The 21,663-nt window shown below is 46.8% G+C and overlaps 2 protein-coding genes across 2 annotated transcripts; both read left to right on the top strand.

Annotated features, from left to right (window-relative positions):
• Window positions 1-502: 502 nt before the first annotated feature.
• On the top strand, window positions 503-13,430 carry per1b (period circadian clock 1b). Its single transcript, XM_057856004.1, has 19 exons — window positions 503-656; window positions 2,734-3,657; window positions 3,739-3,860; window positions 3,943-4,144; window positions 4,217-4,411; window positions 6,309-6,387; window positions 6,520-6,626; window positions 6,704-6,857; window positions 6,935-7,208; window positions 8,250-8,358; window positions 8,440-8,602; window positions 8,668-8,780; window positions 8,860-9,006; window positions 9,136-9,528; window positions 9,606-10,375; window positions 10,492-10,678; window positions 10,766-10,970; window positions 11,031-11,181; window positions 12,596-13,430. The coding sequence occupies exons 2-19, from the start codon at window positions 3,024-3,026 to the stop codon at window positions 12,869-12,871; spliced, it is 4,281 nt and encodes a 1,426-aa protein (XP_057711987.1). The 5' UTR covers window positions 503-656; window positions 2,734-3,023; the 3' UTR covers window positions 12,872-13,430.
• A 2,139-nt stretch (window positions 13,431-15,569) lies between these two features.
• pcolceb (procollagen C-endopeptidase enhancer b) lies at window positions 15,570-19,752 on the top strand. Its single transcript, XM_057855746.1, has 9 exons — window positions 15,570-15,655; window positions 16,341-16,449; window positions 16,519-16,777; window positions 16,871-16,995; window positions 17,405-17,541; window positions 17,614-18,215; window positions 18,288-18,368; window positions 18,443-18,613; window positions 18,689-19,752. The coding sequence occupies exons 1-9, from the start codon at window positions 15,570-15,572 to the stop codon at window positions 18,817-18,819; spliced, it is 1,701 nt and encodes a 566-aa protein (XP_057711729.1). The 3' UTR covers window positions 18,820-19,752.
• Window positions 19,753-21,663: the final 1,911 nt, after the last annotated feature.

Raw genomic sequence — 21,663 nt, forward strand, 5'->3', positions numbered from 1 at the left:
GTTTGTGAACAGCAGAAAAGAACCAATGACGTCAGCTTTTTACAGCACGTTGAAATGTGTCTGCACTCTTCGTAATAACGCTATTCACGCGCAGTAGAAAACGCCCCTCGCAATATGTACCCTCAAAAAGAACGATACAAAGGTTACCCAAGTCATTTGAAGTTGTTTAAGAAGAGCAAGCAAGATTAAAATGGAAATTATGAAGCAAAACGCAAGGAAAATGCTGTTTTAGATTTGTTAGGACTTCGCATTTTTGATATTACGGTATCTGTAAAACAATGGCCCCGCCCTGTCACGTTTCGGCGCTGTTGGGAAATGAACTCAGGACCACTCACATTGCAACGTGACCAGCGAGCCTCGTGCTGTGAGCCCCGCCCCTCTCGTCCAATGAAACGCGTTCGGCTTCAGTCGTGGGCGTCACCCGAGCTGTCACGACGTCCAATCACAGCGTCGCACTCGCTCGCCGATGCATTCTCACGTGTGTTGCTGCGCGTACACTCCTGTTTGGGGGTTGGGACGTCAGGGAATCGAAAAATGTCCAGTGAGAAGACGCATCTGAAAACACTCGGTCAGTTTTGTCCGGTTTGTGCTTTTTGGGGACACTTCAACCTGGAATATAACCTGGTCTGATTTATTTTGTTCAGACTATCAAAAAGGTACGTAGTCGCTTTTGATTTCGGGTCCAGTTTTGGTTGGTTAGCATGCTAACACGCTAACAGTGTAATAGTCAGTGTAATAACAATTTATTACGTTTGTTATTTCACAGAATAACGTGAGCGTCGGACTTAACGGTGTTCTTTTTAACGTGTAATGTGCCTACTGATTGTGATGGACACTGTTTTGCGTCTGACATTGATTGACTCTCAATTGGCTTTTACTATAGCTCGGAAAATTAAGTGTAAATCTGCATTTTAGTGTAAAAATCAACATATCAATGATATTTGAAGCTACACTGTACTTTAACCACATTGACTTCTAACGTGACGTGTGACCGAATCTGGTATGCACACTGATTTATTACCAACAAAAATATGCCTTGTTGTTGCTGATAACTTGAAATGTTCTTTTAAGATCCTCGATCAAATGATGTACCCCATAAAAGCTTTTAATTACTGCACAATTTGTGCACAACTGCACTCAAATCTGCGTTCATTTGCATTGTGCTGCAAAAATCTTCATTTGCATTGCTTTTTTGTATATACAACATTTAGTGAGCATATATTAATTGGAACTGTCAATTTCACTGTAGTAAACAGATTTTTACTGTTGGGGGGTGGAAAAGAAGTTGCTGGTCTGGGATCAGCAGATGTACAGGCCGCTAGTGGCGCACACAGCCGAGCAGGGCGTAGGGGCGGAGCTGAGAGCAGCCAGTGACGAAGCTTCCGATTGGTCCAGAAAGCCAGCCAATCAGGAGCTGGTGACCCACTGTGGAAAACACTGCCGCGTACACGTGCCTGGGCGGGTGCTCGGGTCTGTAGCAGTAGGTGACTGTCAGCCATGAAAATGTTAAAAACTAATGAAAACCACTAGTTGACCTCGAAATCCATTTGAAAAGAGTTCATTTAAAATTAAGTACAAGCACATGAACCTTTTGCAAAGCACAGCTGGGAAATACATCACAAGTCATGTACCGTGCTGTGTTTGCTGCAAGGGCCTGTGTCACATCGGCGGCGTACACAAGCGGGACGTTGTCTTATCACATGTACATGTGTCAGAAATATATGTCAGCTGAATGACAAAGGGAAGGTCGAGTTATTTTTGACACATATCAAACTGATATGGAATCGGTGAAAAATTAGCACCCTCTTTCTGGCGTTGCGAAAGAAAAAATCTTACTGATTCTCATATGTCCATACTATAAGAGGACATGTGCCCGTCTTAAATGGTGAGTTTCCGGTGAGTGGGTGGGTTTGCTTTGACCCTCACTTATGTCTTTCACATCATGACCCGTGGAAGTCTGCATGGATGACAACGGGACTGGACACCCACTCAAACACCACTTGCATATGTCCTGGCTAATTTGCTCGGTCGCCTGTTAAGGTTATTTTTGTGCCCACTCTTGATGCTCTAGCACCTGTTGGACAGTCGTGGTGACGTCTCAAGAGGCGTACACACCAAATTCTGTATCTAAAACTGGATTTGTTGGGTCATGCAAGTGTATAAATTGGAAAGTAGTGACGCCTGGGTTGTCTTCTGGTTGCGTCTTTAGGATTTAAGGGATTACGGGGCGTCTTCCTCACTGTAGGAATAAATAGCAATAGATTTTTACTTGCGTAGGTGCAATCCCGATATATACCTAAGGATGCAAACCTCTGTTTATTGGGGCAGATTAAGTATTACGGACAGTCCCTCCTCCTGGTTGTATTGATTGTCCTCTAGGTCAAAGGGGACTAAGCCATGACGACGGGAAAGTGTCCTATTTAATTTGGACACTAACGCTTGTACACATGTTCTATAATGAGATACGAGCATACGCATTTGCTGCTCGGAAATAGGAGCGCACCTATTCTCAAAAGCCTTTACTTTGCTGTTAATCTGGACAAAAGGACAAGCGTTCTGAACCACAGTGTCAACATGTCACAGCCGCCGTTACAAGAGGGCCAACATGATGATTAACCATCTTGTTTTCATCTCTGTAGTCCTTGGCAGATAGCAGCCTAAGCACGCGAATCGTTGGGCAACAACAAGTGAGGTCCTCACTTTTTTCAATTCTGTTTATTTCTGTCTTCTTAGGTGGCTCTCGCATTGCCTGCAAGCAAATTTCAGGAGGTGAAAGGACCAGATACAGTGAAACTAGTGTCGGCTTCTGCCGAGAAGCTAACAGGAGGAGCAGATTTTCATTAACCACACTTATTTTTATAGAAGAAACCATGACTTTCTCCACTTAGTTGATTTCACCATGCAGCCACCAGCTATGATTCATTTGTACGCACATAGTAGTCCCACTTAAGTAGTCGCTGTGTTGAACTCGTCCCTCGGCTGACACTTCAAAAGAAGTGGTGCGAGCCTCATCCTAGTCTAGTATGAGTTATGACATCTCTCAATCAGCGGCCAGTAGCAACGCCCGAGGGCGGGTGCAGAGGGCTACCGAGAAAGATGACGAGGACCGGGAGGCCGATTCGAAGTCTGCAAAAAGCACTGTTGCCAATGTCCCCGCTCCAGAGCAGGGAAACAGGGGTGGGTCGTCCCCCAGTGAAGGTTCTGGAGCTGGCGATCAGAGGGGGCCCAACTCTGACGACATGGACGGACTCTCCAGCGGGAACGACTCTGGCGAGAGGGAGAGCGAGGGCGGCACGGAGAGGGAGACGGGCTCCCGGGGACGCCAGTCCACACGCAGCTCACACAGTTCATCCAATGGAAAGGACTCCGGCATGATGCTGGAAACCACGGAGAGTCAAAAGAGCTCCAACTCGCAAAGCCTGTCACCTCCAAGTGGCTCCCTGGCCTACAGCCTGCTGTCTACCAGCTCCGAACACGATCCGCCCTCCACCTCTGGTTGCAGTAGCAACCAGTCGGCAAGAGTGCAGACCCAGAAGGAGCTCATGAAGGCCATCAAGGAGCTAAAGCTCCGTTTGCCAGCTGAGCGCAAGTCCAAGGGCCACTCCAGCACCCTGAATGCGCTTAAATACGCCCTGCAGTGTGTCAGACAAGTCCGAGGTGAGATCCCGTTTTGCCTTATGCAAAAACCATGAAACAACTACTCTACCATGCTGATGTAGTGTTATTTTATGGATCCAGCCAACAAGGAGTACTATCACCAGTGGAGTGTGGAAGAGTGTCACGGTTGTAGCCTCGACTTGTCCGCCTTCACAATCGAGGAGCTGGACAACATCACTTCAGAATACACCCTGAAGAACACAGTGAGTTCATCCATCAGATAGGAGATATTCATCAGCCTCAGTTTGACCTAAACATCTTACACGGCTGCACTTCTCTTTGCAGGACACATTCTCAATGGCGGTATCATTCCTGTCTGGGAAGGTGGTGTACGTGTCACCTCAGGGATCGTCAGTGTTGCGCTGCAAGCCAGAGTGTCTCCAGGGCACGATGTTTTCGGAACTTTTGGCTCCGCAAGACATCAGCACTTTCTACAGTGGCACGGCGCCGTGCCGACTGCCACTGTGGGCCTCCTGCATCGGATCTGGTGAGCTGAGACCTCAAGCCGAGAACGTCTTCCTTTGGTCAGGTAATCACGTTTGACTGTCTCCTTACACAGCCTCTCCAGCTCTGGACTGCACTCAGGAGAAGTCCATGTTCTGTAGAATCAGTGCCAACCGGACGCAAGGTGGCGAGATGCGCTATTATCCTTTTCGCCTGACGCCCTACCAGCTCACCATCAGAGATTCGGATACCGCTGAGCCACAACCCTGTTGCCTGCTCATCGCAGAAAGGGTCCACTCTGGCTACGAGGGTACTATTTACCTTGTAATTGAACGAATTAAACATATACAGTGGGGCAAATAAGTATTTAGTCAACCACTAATTGTGCAAGTTCTCCCACTTGAAAATATTAGAGAGGCCTGTAATTGTCATCATGGGTGAACCTCAACCATGAGAGTCAGAATGTGGAAAAAACAGAAAATCACATTGTTTGATTTTTAAAGAATTTATTTGCAAATCATGGTGGAAAATAAGTATTTGGTCGATACCAAAAGTTCATCTCAATAATTTGTTATGTACCCTTTGTTGGCAATAACAGAGGCCAAACGTGTTCTGTAACTCTTCGCTTGGTGGAAAGAAATCACACACTGTTGCTGGTATTTTGGCCCATTCCTCCATGCAGATCTCCTCTAGAGCAGTGATGTTTTGGGGCTGTCGTTGGGCAACACGGACTTTCAACTCGCTCCAAAGATTTTCTATGGGGTTGAGATCTAGGGACTGGCAAGGCCACTCCAGGACCTTGAAATGCTTTTTATGAAGCCACTTCTTTGTTGCCCTGGCTGTGTTTTTGGGATCATTGTCATGCTGAAAGACCCAGCCACGTCTCATTTTCAATGCCCATGCTAATGGAAGGAGATTTTCACTCAAAATCTCTTGATACATGGCCCCATTCATTCTTTCCTTTACACAGTTCAGTCGTCCTAGTCCCTTTGCAGAAAAATAGCCCCAAAGCTTGATGTTTCCACCCCCATGCTTCACAGTGGGTATGGTGTTCGGATCCAATTCAGTATTCTTTCTCCTCCAAACACGAGAACCTGTGTTTCTACCAAAAAGTTCTATTTTGGTTTCATCTGACCATAACACATTCTCCCAGTTCCCTTCTGGATCATCTCTCTCTAGCGAACCGCAGACGGGCCTGGTTGTGTACTTTCTTCAGCAGGGGGACACATCTGGCAGTGCAGGGTTTGATTCCCTGGCGGTGCATTGTGTTACTGATAGTAGCCTTTGTTACTGTGGTCCCAGCTCTCTGTAGGTCATTCACTAGGTCCCCCCGTGTGGTTCTGGGATTTTTGCTCACCGTTCTTGTTATCATTTTGACGCCACGGGGTGAGATCTTGCATGGAGCCCCAGATCAAGGGAGCTTATCAGTGGTCTAGTATGTCCCACAGTAAATTTTGTTACACCAAGCATTTTACCAATTGCAGATTCAGTCTTCCCAGCCTGGTGCAGGTCTACAATTTTGTCTCTGGTGTTCTTCGACAGCTCTTTGGTCTTGGCCATAGTGGAGTTTGTAGTGTGACTGACTGAGGTTGTGGACAGGTGTCTTTTATACCGATAATGAGTTAAAACAGGTGCCATTAATACAGGTAACTAGTGGAGCCTCATTAGAAGAAGTTAGACCTCTTTGACAGCCAGAAATCTTGCTTGTTTATAGGTGACCAAATATGTATTTTCCACTTTAATTTGGAGAGAAATTCTTTGAAAATCAAACAATGTGATTTTCTGTTTTTTTTTTTCCCCCACATTCTGTCTCTCATGATTGAGGTTTAACCATGTTGACAATTACAGGACTCTCTAATCTTTCAAGTAGGAGAACTTGCACAATTGGTGGTTGACTAAATACTTATTTGCCCCACTTTACAGCTCGTTTCATAATTTGTCCCTGACACCTAGTACTGCCACACTGTGCAGAATGATCGGTACAGGCATTACTGTAATGAGTGCACTGTAAGCAGTAGACATGTTTATATAACCTCACACATTTTCCTCACGCAACAGCAGAAAATCTCACCCATTTAAAATACGCTAATTAATTTGCCGTATCTCATCCACAACATGGGGCGCGATATGTGACTGGCGACATGTGAGCTCTCGGCATGTGTCTCAACATGAGCCCACCCCAACCCTTTGGCATCTTTTCTCATCAGCACCTCGGATCCCTCCAGACAAGAGGATCTTCACAACCAGTCACACTCCCAGCTGCCTCTTCCAGGAAGTAGATGAGAGGTCAGTTTGCGAAGCCTTGACGTCTGTTTTGCCTTCTGGCGCTCTTTTGGCAGAGATCTGCGCCCTACTTGATGCCATGCTGGTTTCGTTCAGTGTCATTTTGTCATGTAACCATGCATATTCTACGTGCAGGGCGGTACCTTTGTTGGGATACCTGCCACAGGACTTGGTGGGAACCCCAACCCTGCTCTACATCCACCCCGAAGACAGACCTACTCTGGTGGCCATACATGAGAAAAGTGAGCGGACTGCTTCTTTAAATGATCTTGCCTAATCTCTGCATGCATGGTCATCTGTAAATGTCTTTTCCCCACAGTATTTCAGTTTGCCGGCCAGCCGTTTGAGTATTCACCGTTGAGGATGTGCGCCCGCAGCGGGGAATACTTAACCATCGACACCAGCTGGTCTTCCTTTGTCAATCCTTGGAGTCGCAAAGTGGCCTTCATCGTAGGGCGCCACAAAGTCAGAACGTAAGCGTCCGACGCTGCCGGCCTGACAAAAAGTGACAATGTCATAACCCGAAACGCACCTTTCATTCCATTTCCAGGAGCCCGCTGAACGAAGACGTGTTCACAGCGCAGGGTTGCGAAGGTCGCGCCACCACACCCGACGTAGTGCAGCTCAGCGAGCAGATCCACCGTCTTCTGGTGCAGCCGGTGCACAGTGGCGGTTCTCAGGGATACAGCTCATTGGGTTCCAGCGGGTCACGGGGCTCGCACCACTCCCACCCGCAGCATCTCAGTGCCTCGGCCACATCCTCCAGTGAGAGCAACGGACCCGCCATGGATGAAGCCGTTGCTGCAGTTGCTTTGCACAAACCTGTAAGTTTGGAGAGTTTGGTGGTGAACTGATAACATGACAAACTCAGGACCATCTAAGGCAGGGGTGGGCAAACTATTCCACAAAGGGCCGCAGTAGGTGCAGGTTTTTGTTGCAACCCATTAAGAGGACACCTTTTCACCAATCTGCTGTTTTACAAGTGCAATCAGTCGATTGCTGTCAGGTGCTTCTCATTTCTGCTGAAACCTCATTGGTTAAACTATCTGTGTTGGCTCAGTTGGAACAAAGACCAGGACCCACTGCAGCCCTCGAGGACCGGTTTGCCCACCCCTGATCTAAGGCACTGGTGTCAAACCGATTCCAGAAAGGGCCTAGTGGGTGCTGGATTTTGTTCCAACCGATAACGCGTAGAGAGTTTAACCAATGAACTTCCTGTTGAAACAAGCAGCACCTGACAAAGTTTAACTGATTACACATGTAAAAGATTTAATTGGTGAAAAGGTGTCCTCTTCATTGGTTGGAAAGCAAACCTGCACCCACTAGGCCAGGGTTCACTAAATCTGGACCTCAATGCCACTTTCCCTGTCGTGTTTTCCATGTCTCCTTCCTCCAACACACCTGAATCAAAATAATCAGGATCATTATCAGGCTTCTGGAGAGGTTGGTGATGACATAATCATTTGATTCAGGTGTGTTAGGGGAGAGAGACGTGGAAAACACGACAGGAAAAGTGGCACCGAGGTCCGGATTTAGTGAACCCTGCACTAGGCCCTTTCTGGAATCGGTTTGACACCGGTGATCTAAGGCACTGGTGTCAAACTGACTCCATAAAGGGCCAAGTGGGTGTAGGTTTTCTTTCCAACCAATGAAGAGGACCCCTTATGACCAATCTGGTTTCTTATATGGGTAATCAGTTAAACTTTGTCAGTTGCTGCTTGTTTCAACAGAAAATTCATTGGTTCAACTGTTTGCGCGGTATCAGTTGGAATAAAATCCAGCACCCACTTGGCTCTTTGTGGAATTGGTTTGACACCTATGAGCTAAGGAGTTAAAATTGGCTGTTTTGCATTTGGTTGTTTCAGATGACCTTCCAACAGATCTGCAAAGATGTTCACATGGTCAAGACGAACGGCCAGCAGGTCTTCATCGAGTCTCGGAACAGGCTGCCACCTAGAAAAAACGCCGGCACGGGTAATGTTTAAAAAAAGACAGAGGTCATTTAACAAAACTCACCGTGAAGAGTGTCTGAAGTTTTACTTTTATCTATCGAAGTTGCCACAAACAACCTCAGAGCAATCAACCAAGACCCCGTTAGAGGCCTCATCTCTGACATGACCAAAGCACCAAAGGATCTGCTGCCTACACCGCTTGTACAAAAAGAGTCCCCGCCTGGATATTCCTACCAGCAGATCAACTGTCTAGACAGTATTATAAGGTATTAATCACAAATCCAGTTTTGTTTGCCCAGAATTTACTGACTCTCTTGACCACACACTCCAGATACCTGGAGAGCTGTAACATCCCTAATACAATCAAAAGGAAGTGTGGCTCCTCCTCCGGCACATCAGCTTCTGATGACGACAAACAGCTGGAGGCGGGCGGAAATGCTAAAGGTTTGTGCTTAAGTTTGTATGAGTGCATGCTCCTCTGAACAAGTGGCAGTTATAGCACATGTGTCACTTGGTCGCACAGGTGCGGCAGTTAGCCTGGTAGGCGAAGCCCCTCCTTTGCCCCCACTGACGTTGGCCATGAAGGCAGAGAGTGTGGCCTCGGTCACGTCCCAGTGTAGCTTCAGTAGCACCATAGTGCATGTGGGAGACAAGAAACCGCCTGAATCAGGTTGGACTTTGATATGTGATACCTTGACTTTGGAGAAGAGTGAACTATACCTCTGCAACTCAAAACAACCTAATTCTTGGCAAACTTTTTGTTGTTGTTGTTGTCTGAAACCTGTCTGGTTTTTGACAGATATCGTGATGGAGGAGGCCCCAACAACTCCAACACATGCTCCTCCTATCCTCACTCCAATTGCACCCTCTAGTGGCCCACCTACGATCTGTACTCCCCCTCCTCCTCCTCCTCCTCCCCCTCCTCCTCCCATTGCACCGCCACCTCAACCGTCTCAAGCCCCGCAGACCACTCAGCCAGAAAGGGACAGCCGGCATGGCGTGGGTGGCGCAGGATTGGCAGGTGGGGGCGGCCGGCTGGGCCTGACGAAGGAGGTGCTGTCAGCGCACACGCAGCAGGAGGAGCAGGCCTTCCTCGACCGATTCAAGGACCTCAGCAAATTGCGCGTCTTCGATCAGACGGCGTCTTCGACCGTGCGCTGTCACACGCCTACTGCCAACCCTCTAGCACGAGGTAGTTTGCCGAATTCTTAACTTTGGCAGAAAATGGCATTAACTGAATCTATTTTCTCCTGATCACGTGTCCTTCAGGGGTGCGTTGTTCTCGGGACTACCCAGCCGCAGGGGGAGGCTCCAGTCACAGACGCGGCCGTGGCGGGAAGAGACTCAAGCACCAGGAGTCATCCGACCAGCACAGCTCTCTCGGGATGCACAGAGACCCCCGAAACAGATCGACTGTCGGGCCTCTCGACGTGCCGCCGGGAGCCCCGACAACCTCCTCCTCCTGGCCGTCGGTTTGCTCTCAGCCCAACATTCCCTCGACCCCGTTCGCACCTGGAATGGTTCCATTCTACCCGGTCTACCCTCCGCTCCCTCAGCCCTTAACTGTCCCGGATCCGTCGCGTTTCCCTCCGACTCAGATGGTTCCCCCCATGATGGCCTTGGTTCTCCCCAACTACATGTTTCCTCCTATGGGGGCGGCTATAACTCAGCAAGGCTCCGCCCCCTTACAGTTCTTCAGCCAAAACTTTAACTATCCCAGCGCAACCCCGGCCCCGGTTCCAGTTTGCAACCCGGTGTCCATTCCTGGAACGGGTGCGGCATCTCGTAGCAGCACCCCACAATCTTACACTCAGACCCCCGCTGACCGTGAGGGTGCAGACTCACCCCTCTTCCAGTCTCGATGCTCCTCCCCCCTCAATTTGTTGCAGCTGGAGGAGTCGCCCAGCAATCGGTTAGAGGGCGCTACTTTGCTGGCGGGGTCACAGCAAGCTACGCCCTCTGTGCAAGGCGGGACGGCTGGGGTCCAGAGTTCAACCAATCAAAGGAACTCTGATGACAATGCTAAGGACAATGAGAATGTAAGCACAGTTCTCCCTTGGTGGTTACAGAGAAATATTTTATGGAAATCTGCGTACTTATGTTTCTAGTGATCATATTTTTAGCAATGAATTTATAACTTATCATTCCTTAATAGGGGGAAGCTAATGAGTCCAACAACGACGCCATGTCGACTTCAAGCGACCTTCTGGACCTACTGCTCCAGGAAGACTCGCGTTCGGGAACCGGTTCTGCCGCTTCTGGATCAGGCTCATCGGGCACGAGGTCCTCAGGTTCTGGCTCCGGCTCCAACGGATGCTGCTCCTCTGGCACCAGCGGCACCAGTCAGTAGATAACCGATTTTGGTCAGAAATCAAGTTTCCCTAATGCTCAGCGAATACAACTCTTTTGTGTAATCGGTGCCCATCTAGGTAGCAGCCAGGGCAGCCACACCAGCAAATATTTTGGCAGCATCGACTCTTTAGAGAACGACCATGCCCGCAAGCAGCCAGCAGGGAGCGGCGGGGGCGACGGTGGCGAGGAGCAATTTATCAAGTGTGTCCTGCAGGACCCCATTTGGCTGCTGATGGCCAACACTGACGACAAGGTCATGATGACCTACCAGCTGCCGATTAGGTATGCCGGACAGACAAAATCAGTCTCTCTTAGAAGAAACTTAGCCATTTCTCTGAATAGGGACATGGAGGCGGTGCTGCGTGAAGATCGCGAGGCGCTTAGGAGCATGCAGAAGCATCAGCCTCGCTTCACCGAGGAACAGAAGAGGGAGCTGAGTCAGGTGCACCCCTGGGTGCGCACGGGACGCCTTCCCAGAGCCATCAACATCTCCGTGAGTTGATTTTAGCATATTCTTTTAGCATCACTTTGTTAGCAACGTATGCTTTGAAGGAATCTGACCTTTTAGCCAGATTGCCGGAATGACGCCAGCCAAACCGCTGGAATGGCGCTAGCACAATTCCAACGACCCGTGTCGGCAAAAGGCCAAACTCCGCATGTTCACCTTAGTCTTAACCCATTGTACCGACTCCATTTTAAAAGCTGGGAAAAGGCTGCAAAACAAATTGACAATGTATTCCAAATCAGCAACAATCCAGAGAGACCCAGGCGAAGAGGCAAACTGGATCCAGGGTCACCATATCACAAGTCAACAAAAGATTCCCGAGAAAAATGACAACGATTAGTGAAACATTGTCTTTTGAAGGCTCTGGTGAGGCAGGCTGTGGTCCAGAAGAAGGGTGTATTTGGGCATTGTTTAGGATGATTCTCTGTGTGGATTGGGCAAGAGGGTTTCCGTCGACGGGGTTGTCAGGGCAACGAGAGTTTAGGATTAGTGCTGCAACGATTAGCGTATTCGATTAGAAAAAAATATTCGAATTAAATTTTGTTGCTTCGAGTATTCGTTTAATTAAAAGCGTTGAAATGGTTTATTTTGAAAGTGTTTGCATTTAGTTTTATTGATTAGGGTGGATACACTGCCCTCTGGTCTGCCTCTTTTCACATGGCTGAATCCAACTGCTCCCTGTTAAGACCAACATAAGCAACGTTTTTGTATGAGTTATGCTTTTTAATGCATTCATAATTTAGTTTATAGGTATATTTAGCCGTTTTTTTGTCGGAATAGGTGTGAAACATTTAAGAGCATTGTTAAAAAATACTTTAGCATTTTATAGCATTTAAGCTAGTGGACTTTTTCTATGCAAGTTATCCAATTCTTTTGTTGTACATAGATCCTCATTTTGTTAAAAAAAAAAAAAATACCGTTTGAGGCTCAGCTAAGGTATTTTTTCATTTTCCTTATCCGATTACTCGATTATTCAAACTAACTAGTCCATCGATTACTCGACTACTAAAATATTCGATGGCTGCAGCCCTATTTAGGATTTTGCCATTCTCAGTGCCACGTGAGTGCCAAGTGTACACTTTTCGGTCCGTATCAGATGCTCCTTGTGGCAAGACAAGATGTCCCGCTATTTGTTCTGGACTGTCCAGAAAAGTTGGTTGCGGGATTTGGTGGTGCAGACGTGGCCTTGTAGTAGATGTCTTGCTTGTCAGCGTCAGTCTTGCTCATTCAGCTGCATGACACGCACGTTGGGCTTCCGTGGTCAAAAGACGTCCTGTATCTGTTTTCCCTTATCTGCCTGTTGTCTTGGCGCTGCAAATTCTAATCATTTCAAGTCCAACTGTTCATAACATGAAATATTTTCTGCTTGTTTTTCTTAAACTATGTGTCTTTCTCTTCTCAGGGCTGTGCGGGCTGTAAGTCTCCCAACTCGGTATCCCACGCCACCCCGTTTGACGTGGAGATCCACGAAATGGAGCTTTGCCCCATGCTGAAGACACAAAAAGCCGGAACCGCCAAAGTCAAGAAAAGCCCATCTGATCCTCACGAGGAAGAGGACGAGGAGGAGGAGGAGGACGACGAGGGTGAAGAGGACGAAGACAAAACAGGAGAAAGCAACCAAGTGGCCAACGCAGCCCAACTCGGAACGGCGGCGGAGGATGACGCACGGCCGATATGAATCTCTAAATCCGCGGCCAAAGCTTATCACTTTATAACTTGACATCGTCAACCAGACAGTCGCCATGTTTGAGCGCTGAAGTTATCGTGACTCATTCCTGTCCGTTATGTGAATGTTGTACGCCGACACGCGAGACGCCACGGGGTCTTCCTCCTGTTGTACATCATATTTATTGAAGTAGGAAGACCACAAGTGAGGTCCGTGAACGCGTCACAAAAATGCACCTTTTTCTGTCACGTCTAGCTTCGAATGTCTCGGCTAATGACGTCGGGTTGTGTAAATAACAGAACGTTAAATGTACAGTACAGCCAGAGGCGGGCTATTTTGTAAAAATCTGTATATTTTTATATGTGCGTTAAGAGCGGACGGACATTATTGCAGCAGGCCTCGGTTGGGAAAGAGTTTGAAGTGTTAAAAAAACAAGTTTTCCTCGTCCCTCTTTGTGACACTGTCATGGTCATGTGATCCCCGCGTCTGCAACAGTTGCTGAATATTTTTGTGAGATTCTTTGTACAAAAAAAGACAATAAAAGTACTTGAAAAGTGTTTGTTTTTTTTCCAGTTCGATTTTTTTTTTTTTGTAGGCTATTTCTTCGCGCGGTTTGGCGCGGACGCAGGCAAGTATCCTGCTTACTCGCTGTTAAACCTTCTTTTCAGCTGTGGTTTTTAGCCACAGCTTAAAAAAGACAAAAGGAATGCCCTTGTTTGGATCAAATTTGCAGACCGGATCCACTGCAAGTGTGTGAAAGGCGCTGAAAACGTACGTAAGTCACTTTAAATCAGGCTAATCCTTTCAGAAGTATTGAGTTTGTGATGAATAAACTAACCTCAGAGAGTTTCACTGAGAATTAAGCTTCAAACGGATTTGTTGTCTATCCATTTATCTTCCTTTCCGGGCATAGAGTCCAAATGTATGAGTAAACTCCTACCTCAGAAACGTTCACTAGCTACGTTTACATGGGAAAAATTCCTTTGATCCGATCGGATGCTCCGGTTATATGGTAAATGGAGAGTACTTATGCTGCTGGCCAAAAGTATTGGCACCTCTGCAATTCTGTAAGATAATGCTCAATTTCTCCCAGAAAATGATTGCAATTACAAATGCTTTCGTGGTAATACCTTCATTTATTTTGCTTGCAATGAAAAAAACACAAAATAGAATGGGAAAAAAATTAAATCATGATCATTTTACACAAAACTCAGACAAAAGTATTGGCACCCTTTGAAAAAATCATGTGATGAGTGTCTAATTTGTGCAATTAACAGCACCTGTTACTTATCTGTGGCACATAACAGGAGGTGGGAATAACTAAATCACACTTGCAGCCAGTTAAAACGGATTAAAATTGACTTAACCTCGGTCCTGTGTCCTTGTGTATACCACATTGAGCATGTAGGAAAGAAAGAAAACCAAATAACTGTCTGAGGACTTGAGAAGCAAAATTGTGAGGAAGCATGGGTAATCTCACGGCTACAAGTCCATCTCCAAAGACCAGAATGTTCCTGCGCAGTGTCATCAATAAGTGTAAAGCCTATGGCACTGTGGCTAACCTCCCTAGATGTGGGCGGATAAGAAAAATTGACGAGAGATTTCAACAAAAGATTGTGCGGATGGTGGATTAAGAACCTCGACTAAAAGTTCAAGCAGTCCCGCAGTCCGAGGGTACAACGGTGTCAACCCGTACTATCCGTCGGCGTCTGAATGAAAAGGGACTCTCTCGTAGGATACCCAGGAAGACCCCACTTCTGACCCTAGACACAAAAAAAAAGCCATGCTGGAGTTTGCCAAAACTTACGTGAGAAAGCCAAAAACGTTTTGGACGAACGTTCTCTGGTCAGATGAGACAAAAGTAGAGCTTATTGGGAAAATGCATAAACATAGAGTTTACAGGAAAAAAATGAGGCCTTCAAAGAAAAGAACACGGTCCCCACAGTCAACCATATCAGAGGTTCCCTGATGTTTTGGGGTTGCTTTGCTGCCTCTGGCACTGGACTGCTTGACCGTGTGCATGACATTATGAAATCTGAAGACTACCAAAAAATTTTGCAGCATAATGTACAGCCCAGTGTGAGAAAACTGGGTCTCCCTCAGAGGTCATGGGTCTTCCAACAGGACAATGACCCAAAACACACTTCAAAAAGCACTAGAAAATGGGTTTGAGGGAAAGCACTTGAAACTTCTGAAGTAGTCAGCAATGAGTCCAGACCTGAATCCCGCAGAACATCTGTGGAGATATCTGAAAATGGGAGTTTGGAGAATACACCCTTCAAATCCTAGAGATTTAAAGATTCCTTGCTCAAGGGCACTTCGACAGTGGGCAGTCATAGCCGGGAATTGAACCGCCGACCCTTCAGTCCCAGGACAACTCCAGCTACTAACTGCAACACAGCCACCAGATTGCTAAGTGAAATAGAGCAGTCGTGGGAGAGCAGGATTCAGTGGAAGTTTCTGGCACGTCACCAGGGGGCCTTAGTTAACTCACTGTGGCGCAAATGAAAGGCTTGACTGTAGTTTAGTGGCGTATTAAACACACACGCGCACCCAACAGAGCTACTCTGTCCAGCAACACACACCCATCATGTAGCATCACTGTACATGAACCTCCAAAACCCTCTAGCATGACTCTCCACCCTCTGGCCCGCTCGTCCCTCCTTCCTGCTCCTCACCGCCGCGTTTCCAAATCTTAGAGGGCAGCATGATGGAGGTCAGGGTGTGGACCGTTTGCGCGATTTTTGCCTCGGTGCTGGGATGTACGGGGGCTCAGAGTCAGAGCAACTACACCAGGTGAGCTGTACGCGCTACCAGATATGCCGTTTTTGCCGCATTTGCCTATGTGGCATCCTGGCTTTTGAACACTTGTGTGCATGTCAACAGCGAGAAAATTGCAGGCTGTAGCTTTCAGACCATGTGGCTGACTCATAGACACAGAGAGGCGATCCACGTGTGCAAATTTGTCTTCGTTTGTCAGTCAAGATTAAAGCAAAGTGTTGAACAATCCATTGTAACGTAGAAGAGATCCAATAACGTGTCTTTTGGAAAGGTCAAAAGTTCGAGCAAAGGTCAGGATGAAGTAGAGCCTCGCCCTGCTGGAGAGAGTTCCCACAAATACCGTATTTTCTGGATGATAAGTCACACTCTTGTTTGGACTTACTCTGAAAAATATAGTAAATGCCTATGGATTGTCACATGTAAATGCGTCTTTCGTAGACTTTAGAACCATGAGTCAAAAAAGTCAACAAAAACAGGAGACTCTAGATTGATTTGAAGACTTGTTTGAAATAGAATCTATCGTTTTGCATTATGAGATCACGATCATTTTAGAGTCTCCTTTTTGTGGCTTTCTGACTAGGGAAAGCAGTCCTTGCACAGGAAACAGAGGCGTACTGTGCCGCTGTGGTTTGCAGCGTGCGCGTAAACGTTTGCAGGCGCCGTCTTTCCACTCCGCTTATGCTTCTCTACCTTTTCTCAGGCCCGTCTTCAAATGCGGGGGGCATCTGGATGTCGATTCAGGTATTGTGGCCAGCGAGGGCTTTCCAAGTCCTTACAAACCCAACAGTAAATGTACCTGGTACATCACTGTGAGTCAAAAATCAAGAGAAATATTCAGAAAAATGTACCATTGTACCAAGCCACGTTGGTATTTCTAGGTACCTGAAGGCCACGTAGTCATGCTGTCCTTCCGCCTATTCGACATGGAGGCCGAGCCCACCTGTCGCTACGACTACTTGGACGTCTACAACGGCCACACGCGCTTGGTACAGAAGCTGGGCCGGTTCTGCGGGACCTTCCGGCCCGGAGCTCTCATCTCCACCTCCAACACCATGATGCTGGATATGGTGTCGGACGACGCCACCGGAGGGAGAGGCTTTCTGGCCTACTTTCGGGCGGGGAAGCCACATGTGGAAGGTGTGGTGGCATTTTTGTGGTGGTTACAAATATATTTAGATTACTACACGGGCACATATTGGTGTGTATTTCCCCCCCTATTTCCTCCCACAGAGAACCAATTCTGTGGCGGGCGGTTAACCAAATCCCAGGGTTCTGTTCAGACCCCCAACTGGCCCAACTCCAACTACCCAGCAGGCATCAGCTGCTCCTGGTACATCTCGGTCGAGCCGGGCAACGTGAGCAGACTAACACCTTGAGATTTCAAAGCTTTCAGATCATTTGTTTCAGATCGTTGTTCCCAATCAGACAGGTTCGGATGGAACTAATCCTAACCTAGCTTTGTCATTTTTGTACCACTGGATGTTTGACAAGTTCAATTTCCAAATTCTAGTTAGCTGTGGTACAAGTGGTGCTTTGCAGCATCAGTAACATACCTGCTTAAGAGGGGAGGGCTGTCTCTCGGAAAGGTTGGCGCTCCAATGAAAGAGTTCCTTATGAGTTGCACGTTCAAGTGCCAGTAGATTGAAGAATGAGGAAGCTAGGCTGAGAGCGGGGCTAAATAACCCCCTCTGTATTGCGCCGGTGGGATTGAGGAAATAAGCACGCTGGACCAATTCGTGTCACAGTTTGTGTTGGCATCCCCAGGTGATTGAGGTGAAGTTTGCGAAGCTGGACCTGGAACCAGACACTTACTGTCGGTATGACTACGTGGCTCTCTTCAACGGAGGGGAGAGAGACGACTCCAGGAGAATCGGGAAGTTCTGTGGTGATAGGGTACCTGGGTGAGTTCATCTTGCAATTCAAACGACTGTATTGAACAACCAGTCAGACCAATCAGAGCTTTATTCCGTTAGGACAATCGTGACCAATGGTAATCAGCTCCTTGTCCAGTTCGTCTCTGACCTCAGCGTGACCTCAGATGGCTTTATGGCCCACTACAACAGCATAGCCCGCGGCTCCCGGACTCCCACCGCCGGGGGTGACTTCATCCATCGATCGGAGACGCCATCCACGACACGGAAACCGACCGTGAAGCCGAATCCACCCAAAACGACTCCTAAAACTATTAAGACGACCCCCAAACCCAAGCTGAGCGTCACGCCTAAAGCCACTCCGAAACCGGCCCGAAAACCAGTCGTGAAGATCCCGATGAAACCTCCGCCACGCAAACCGACAAGTAAGCCCAAAACGGCTAAACCCACTCGCAGAGCCCCAGTGAAGAAACCAACACCCAAACCCCGAACCAAACCTTCTTCCAAACCCAAAGTCATCAAAGTCATCAAACCGACACGCAAGCCCGTCCCTAAGCCCAAATCTACTCCCAAACCTGCCATCAAACCAGCGAAACCTACTCCTAAAACTACACCAAAAGTCAAACCTACACCCAAACCTAAAGTGATGCCCAAACCTGGAGTGAGCAAGGTGGTCCCGAAAAAGCCGGCGGTGAACAAGAAACGTAAGCCAACTATCGTCTCCTTCCTCGCGTTTGTCGACAAAAACTTCATATTTTGCCGTTTTTGTGCCATAGCTTTGCCTCTCAACCCATTGTGCACTCAAGCCTGCAAGAGAACAGGAACTCTGCAGTCCAGTTTCTGCCCCAGTGACTTCGGTGAGCCCAGCCAAGCCACGACTTTCTTCCGGGCTACCTCAACTCTGTCCTAACTCATCCTACCCTGATTTCAGTGTTGACAGGGAAGGTCACAGATGTCATCCCAGGTCCGAGAGGTTCTGCCACCGTGGAAGTATCCGTCATTAAGGCTTACAAGGCAGGAAAACTCAACATCACCAAAGCCGGACCGACCACGATTGTCAAACTGATCTCGACCTGCAAAAGATGCCCAGGGTTGATCAAAGGTACAACAAAAATTGCTCTGTCACACTACTTTAGCTTGACTGCCAACTGTAAAACCATCTTGTGCTTCCTTTCAGGCCAGAACTATGTGCTCATGGGGAAAGTGGACCCACAGGGAAAAGGTCTTTTGAACCCATCTAGTTTCACCCTCTCGTATAAATCAGTGCATGCCAAAGCCCTTGCTGCACTGTCGGGTAAAGCATGCTGATGTTGTAGCTAACTTTTAAAATCACAGGCAAGGGAACTGCACCACAAACATGAATATATTATTATATCACCCAAGTTTTATTGCTATTAGCATTGCACCGATACCAGTACCGTTCTTCCTTTGGCCAAGATATACCCTCTCTCCAACTTTTTTCACCCACTGCCAACCCTTCCACTCCAAATGGATTGGATGTCTAGCACCATCAACTGCAGACAAAGAGCAAAAACACTGTCCAACCAAGTCGCATTAGCAATGACTTTATCGTCAAGTGAGTATGCAGTATTAGAAAAACTTGTGGACGTTGCATCCATCCATCCATCCATCCATATCTACCGCTTAATCCGGGGTCAGGCCGTGGGGGGCAGCAGTTTTAGCAAGGAAGCCCAGACCTCCCTCTCCCCAGCCACTTCAACCAACTCCTTTAGCAGGATCCCAAGGCGTTCTGAAGGAATTGATATCTTTACCATTTGTATTACTGTAACATACCCAATATAAAATAAATAGCATTTATAAATCAGAGTTCAAGAAAACATGTAGAATATATTTGAAGTATGAGTGGTTGGAGTTGGAGCGATTGGAATTTGCAGTGCCAAGACAACGGGCAGATAAGGGCTATAACAACTACCGGATGCCTGCTGACTACGGAAGCCCAACGCGTGATGGCCAAGACATCTACAAGCCCACGTCTGAACCACCAAATCCCACCATCAACTCTTCTGGTAACCAAAAATGGACAGTCCAGAACAATGAAAGGAAATCTTCTCCTCCCACAAGGAACTTCTGATAACGGAGGAACCCGTTGGACACTGGTAAAATCCTCAGCTCTCATTGCCCTGACAACAGCAACGCCCAAACTCTCCAGCCCAATCCACAACAGACAATAACCCTAAACGACGCCCAAACACATCCTTCTTCTGCACCACAGCCCGCCTCCCAAGAGCCTTTCAAAGACTGAATGCATAGATTTCATAATGATATTGACAAGTCAGATTCGAACTTCACTGCACCACCCCTTCAAATAAGGGGTCAGGCATCCCACAATCTGCTTCAGTTATTCGCAGTCGGTTGCAGCGACACATGCAGCGATCCAACACTGGATTTAGGTACAAAAGCTGTACCACATACAAACAGGAAGGATTGTCTCAGGAGTGATTTAAGGTAATTATATTTTTCGTGTTTTCACAAGAATTTTCAACGTAAAAAGCTCTTTGTTGTAAGGCTGCCGCCACATTGTCTAACAGACTAGCATCGTACTTCGACATATTTGCGTAAAATAAATGCTAACTGCACGTTTTTTTGCTTTTAACCAAGAATTGAAACTGTTTTACGTCAATATCTATTAAGAATTCAGGGATTTAAGCATTTATTCACAAGAATTTTCACCGTAAAAGCTGTTTATGCCAGGCGGCCGCCATTAACTAACAGACTAGCATCGTATTTCAACATATTTACGTAAAATAAATGTTAACGGTACTTTTTTTTTTTTTTTGCTTTTAACCTAGAATCGAGACTATAGATATGGATGTGAAACAAAGAAATCAGGGATTTAAGCATTTATTCACAAGAATTTTCATCGGAAAAGCTATGTTTACATATGGTCTACCGCCACATTGACTAACAGACTAGCATCGTACTTCGACATATTTACTTAAATAAATGCTAACTGCACGTTTTTTTGTTGTTGCTTTTAACCAAGAATCCAGACTTTTGCGTCCGTATCTATAAAGAATTCAGGGATTTAAGCATTTATTCAAAAGAATTTTCACCGGAAAAGCTCTGTTTACATATGGCTACCGCCACATTGACTAACAGACTAGCATCATTCATCGACATATTTACGTAAAATAAATGCTAACTGCACGTTTTTTGTTGTTGTTGCTTTTAACCAAGAATCGAGACTGTTTCACATCCATATCTATAAAGAATTCAGGGATTTAAGAATTTATTCACAAGAATTTTCACCGTAAAAGTTCCATTTGCATATGGGTGCCGCCATTAACTAACAGACTAGCATCGGACTTCGACATATTTACGTAAAATAAATGCTAAATGCAAGTTTTTTTTTGCTTTTAACCAAGAATCGCGACTGTTTTACTTCCATATCTTTAAAGAATTCGGGGATTTAAGCATTTATTCACAAGAATTTTCACCGGAAAAGCTTTGTTTGCATATGGCTGCCGCCATTAACTAACAGACTAGCATCATACTTCGACATATTTACGTAAAATAAATGCTAACTGCACGTTTGTTTTTTTTGCTTTTAACCAAGAATCGAGACTGTTTTACTTCCATATCTATAAAGAATTCAGGGATTAAAGCATTTATTCACAAGAATTCTCAACGAAAAAAGCGCTTTATCGGCGATTCCACTGTCAGCTTTGACGGCCACGCCAACAATGCAGGCCGCCTATTAATCGGCCAAGCGCCCTGTCAATATCATTATGAAATCTATGCTGAAGGTTTAACCAATTGCTGTCATTTTTCCTCTGGAATCTTTTGTTGACCTGTTGATTGGTGACCCTGGATCCACCCTTCCTCCTCGTCTGGGTCTGTTTGCAGTTTTTGCCTTGCTGTCTGATTGCTGTCGACTCTGAATAAATTGTCAACTTTTCGCAGCTTTTAAAATAGAGTCAGGACAAGGAGTTAAAGCTAAGGTGAACGCGCAGAGTTTGGCCTTCTGGCCGGGTGTTGGAATTGCGCTAACGTGGTTCCAGCAATCTGGCGAAAAGGTCAAATTCCAACAATTTCCAGCCGAAACCCAGTCTCTCCAGCGTGTCCTGGGCTGTCAAAAATGAGGCCCGAAAAGGAAACGCGGGTTTCCCTTCCCATGGACTCACCACCTGT

This window comes from Corythoichthys intestinalis, chromosome 13, assembly GCF_030265065.1.
Source record: "Corythoichthys intestinalis isolate RoL2023-P3 chromosome 13, ASM3026506v1, whole genome shotgun sequence".
Classification (NCBI taxonomy): domain Eukaryota; kingdom Metazoa; phylum Chordata; class Actinopteri; order Syngnathiformes; family Syngnathidae; genus Corythoichthys; species Corythoichthys intestinalis.

Excerpts from the sequence above, each read along its gene's own strand:
- pcolceb (XM_057855746.1), top strand. The coding sequence starts at position 15,570 with ATGGAGGTCAGGGTGTGGACCGTTTGCGCGATTTTTGCCTCGGTGCTG. Across the intron at positions 16,778-16,870 it reads GGGGAAGCCACATGTGGAAG|AGAACCAATTCTGTGGCGGG; the intron begins GTGTGGTGGCAT and ends TTCCTCCCACAG. Across the intron at positions 18,216-18,287 it reads GCCGGCGGTGAACAAGAAAC|CTTTGCCTCTCAACCCATTG; the intron begins GTAAGCCAACTA and ends TTTGTGCCATAG.
- per1b (XM_057856004.1), top strand. The coding sequence starts at position 3,024 with ATGAGTTATGACATCTCTCAATCAGCGGCCAGTAGCAACGCCCGAGGG. Across the intron at positions 8,603-8,667 it reads TGTCTAGACAGTATTATAAG|ATACCTGGAGAGCTGTAACA; the intron begins GTATTAATCACA and ends CACACACTCCAG. Across the intron at positions 9,529-9,605 it reads TGCCAACCCTCTAGCACGAG|GGGTGCGTTGTTCTCGGGAC; the intron begins GTAGTTTGCCGA and ends CGTGTCCTTCAG.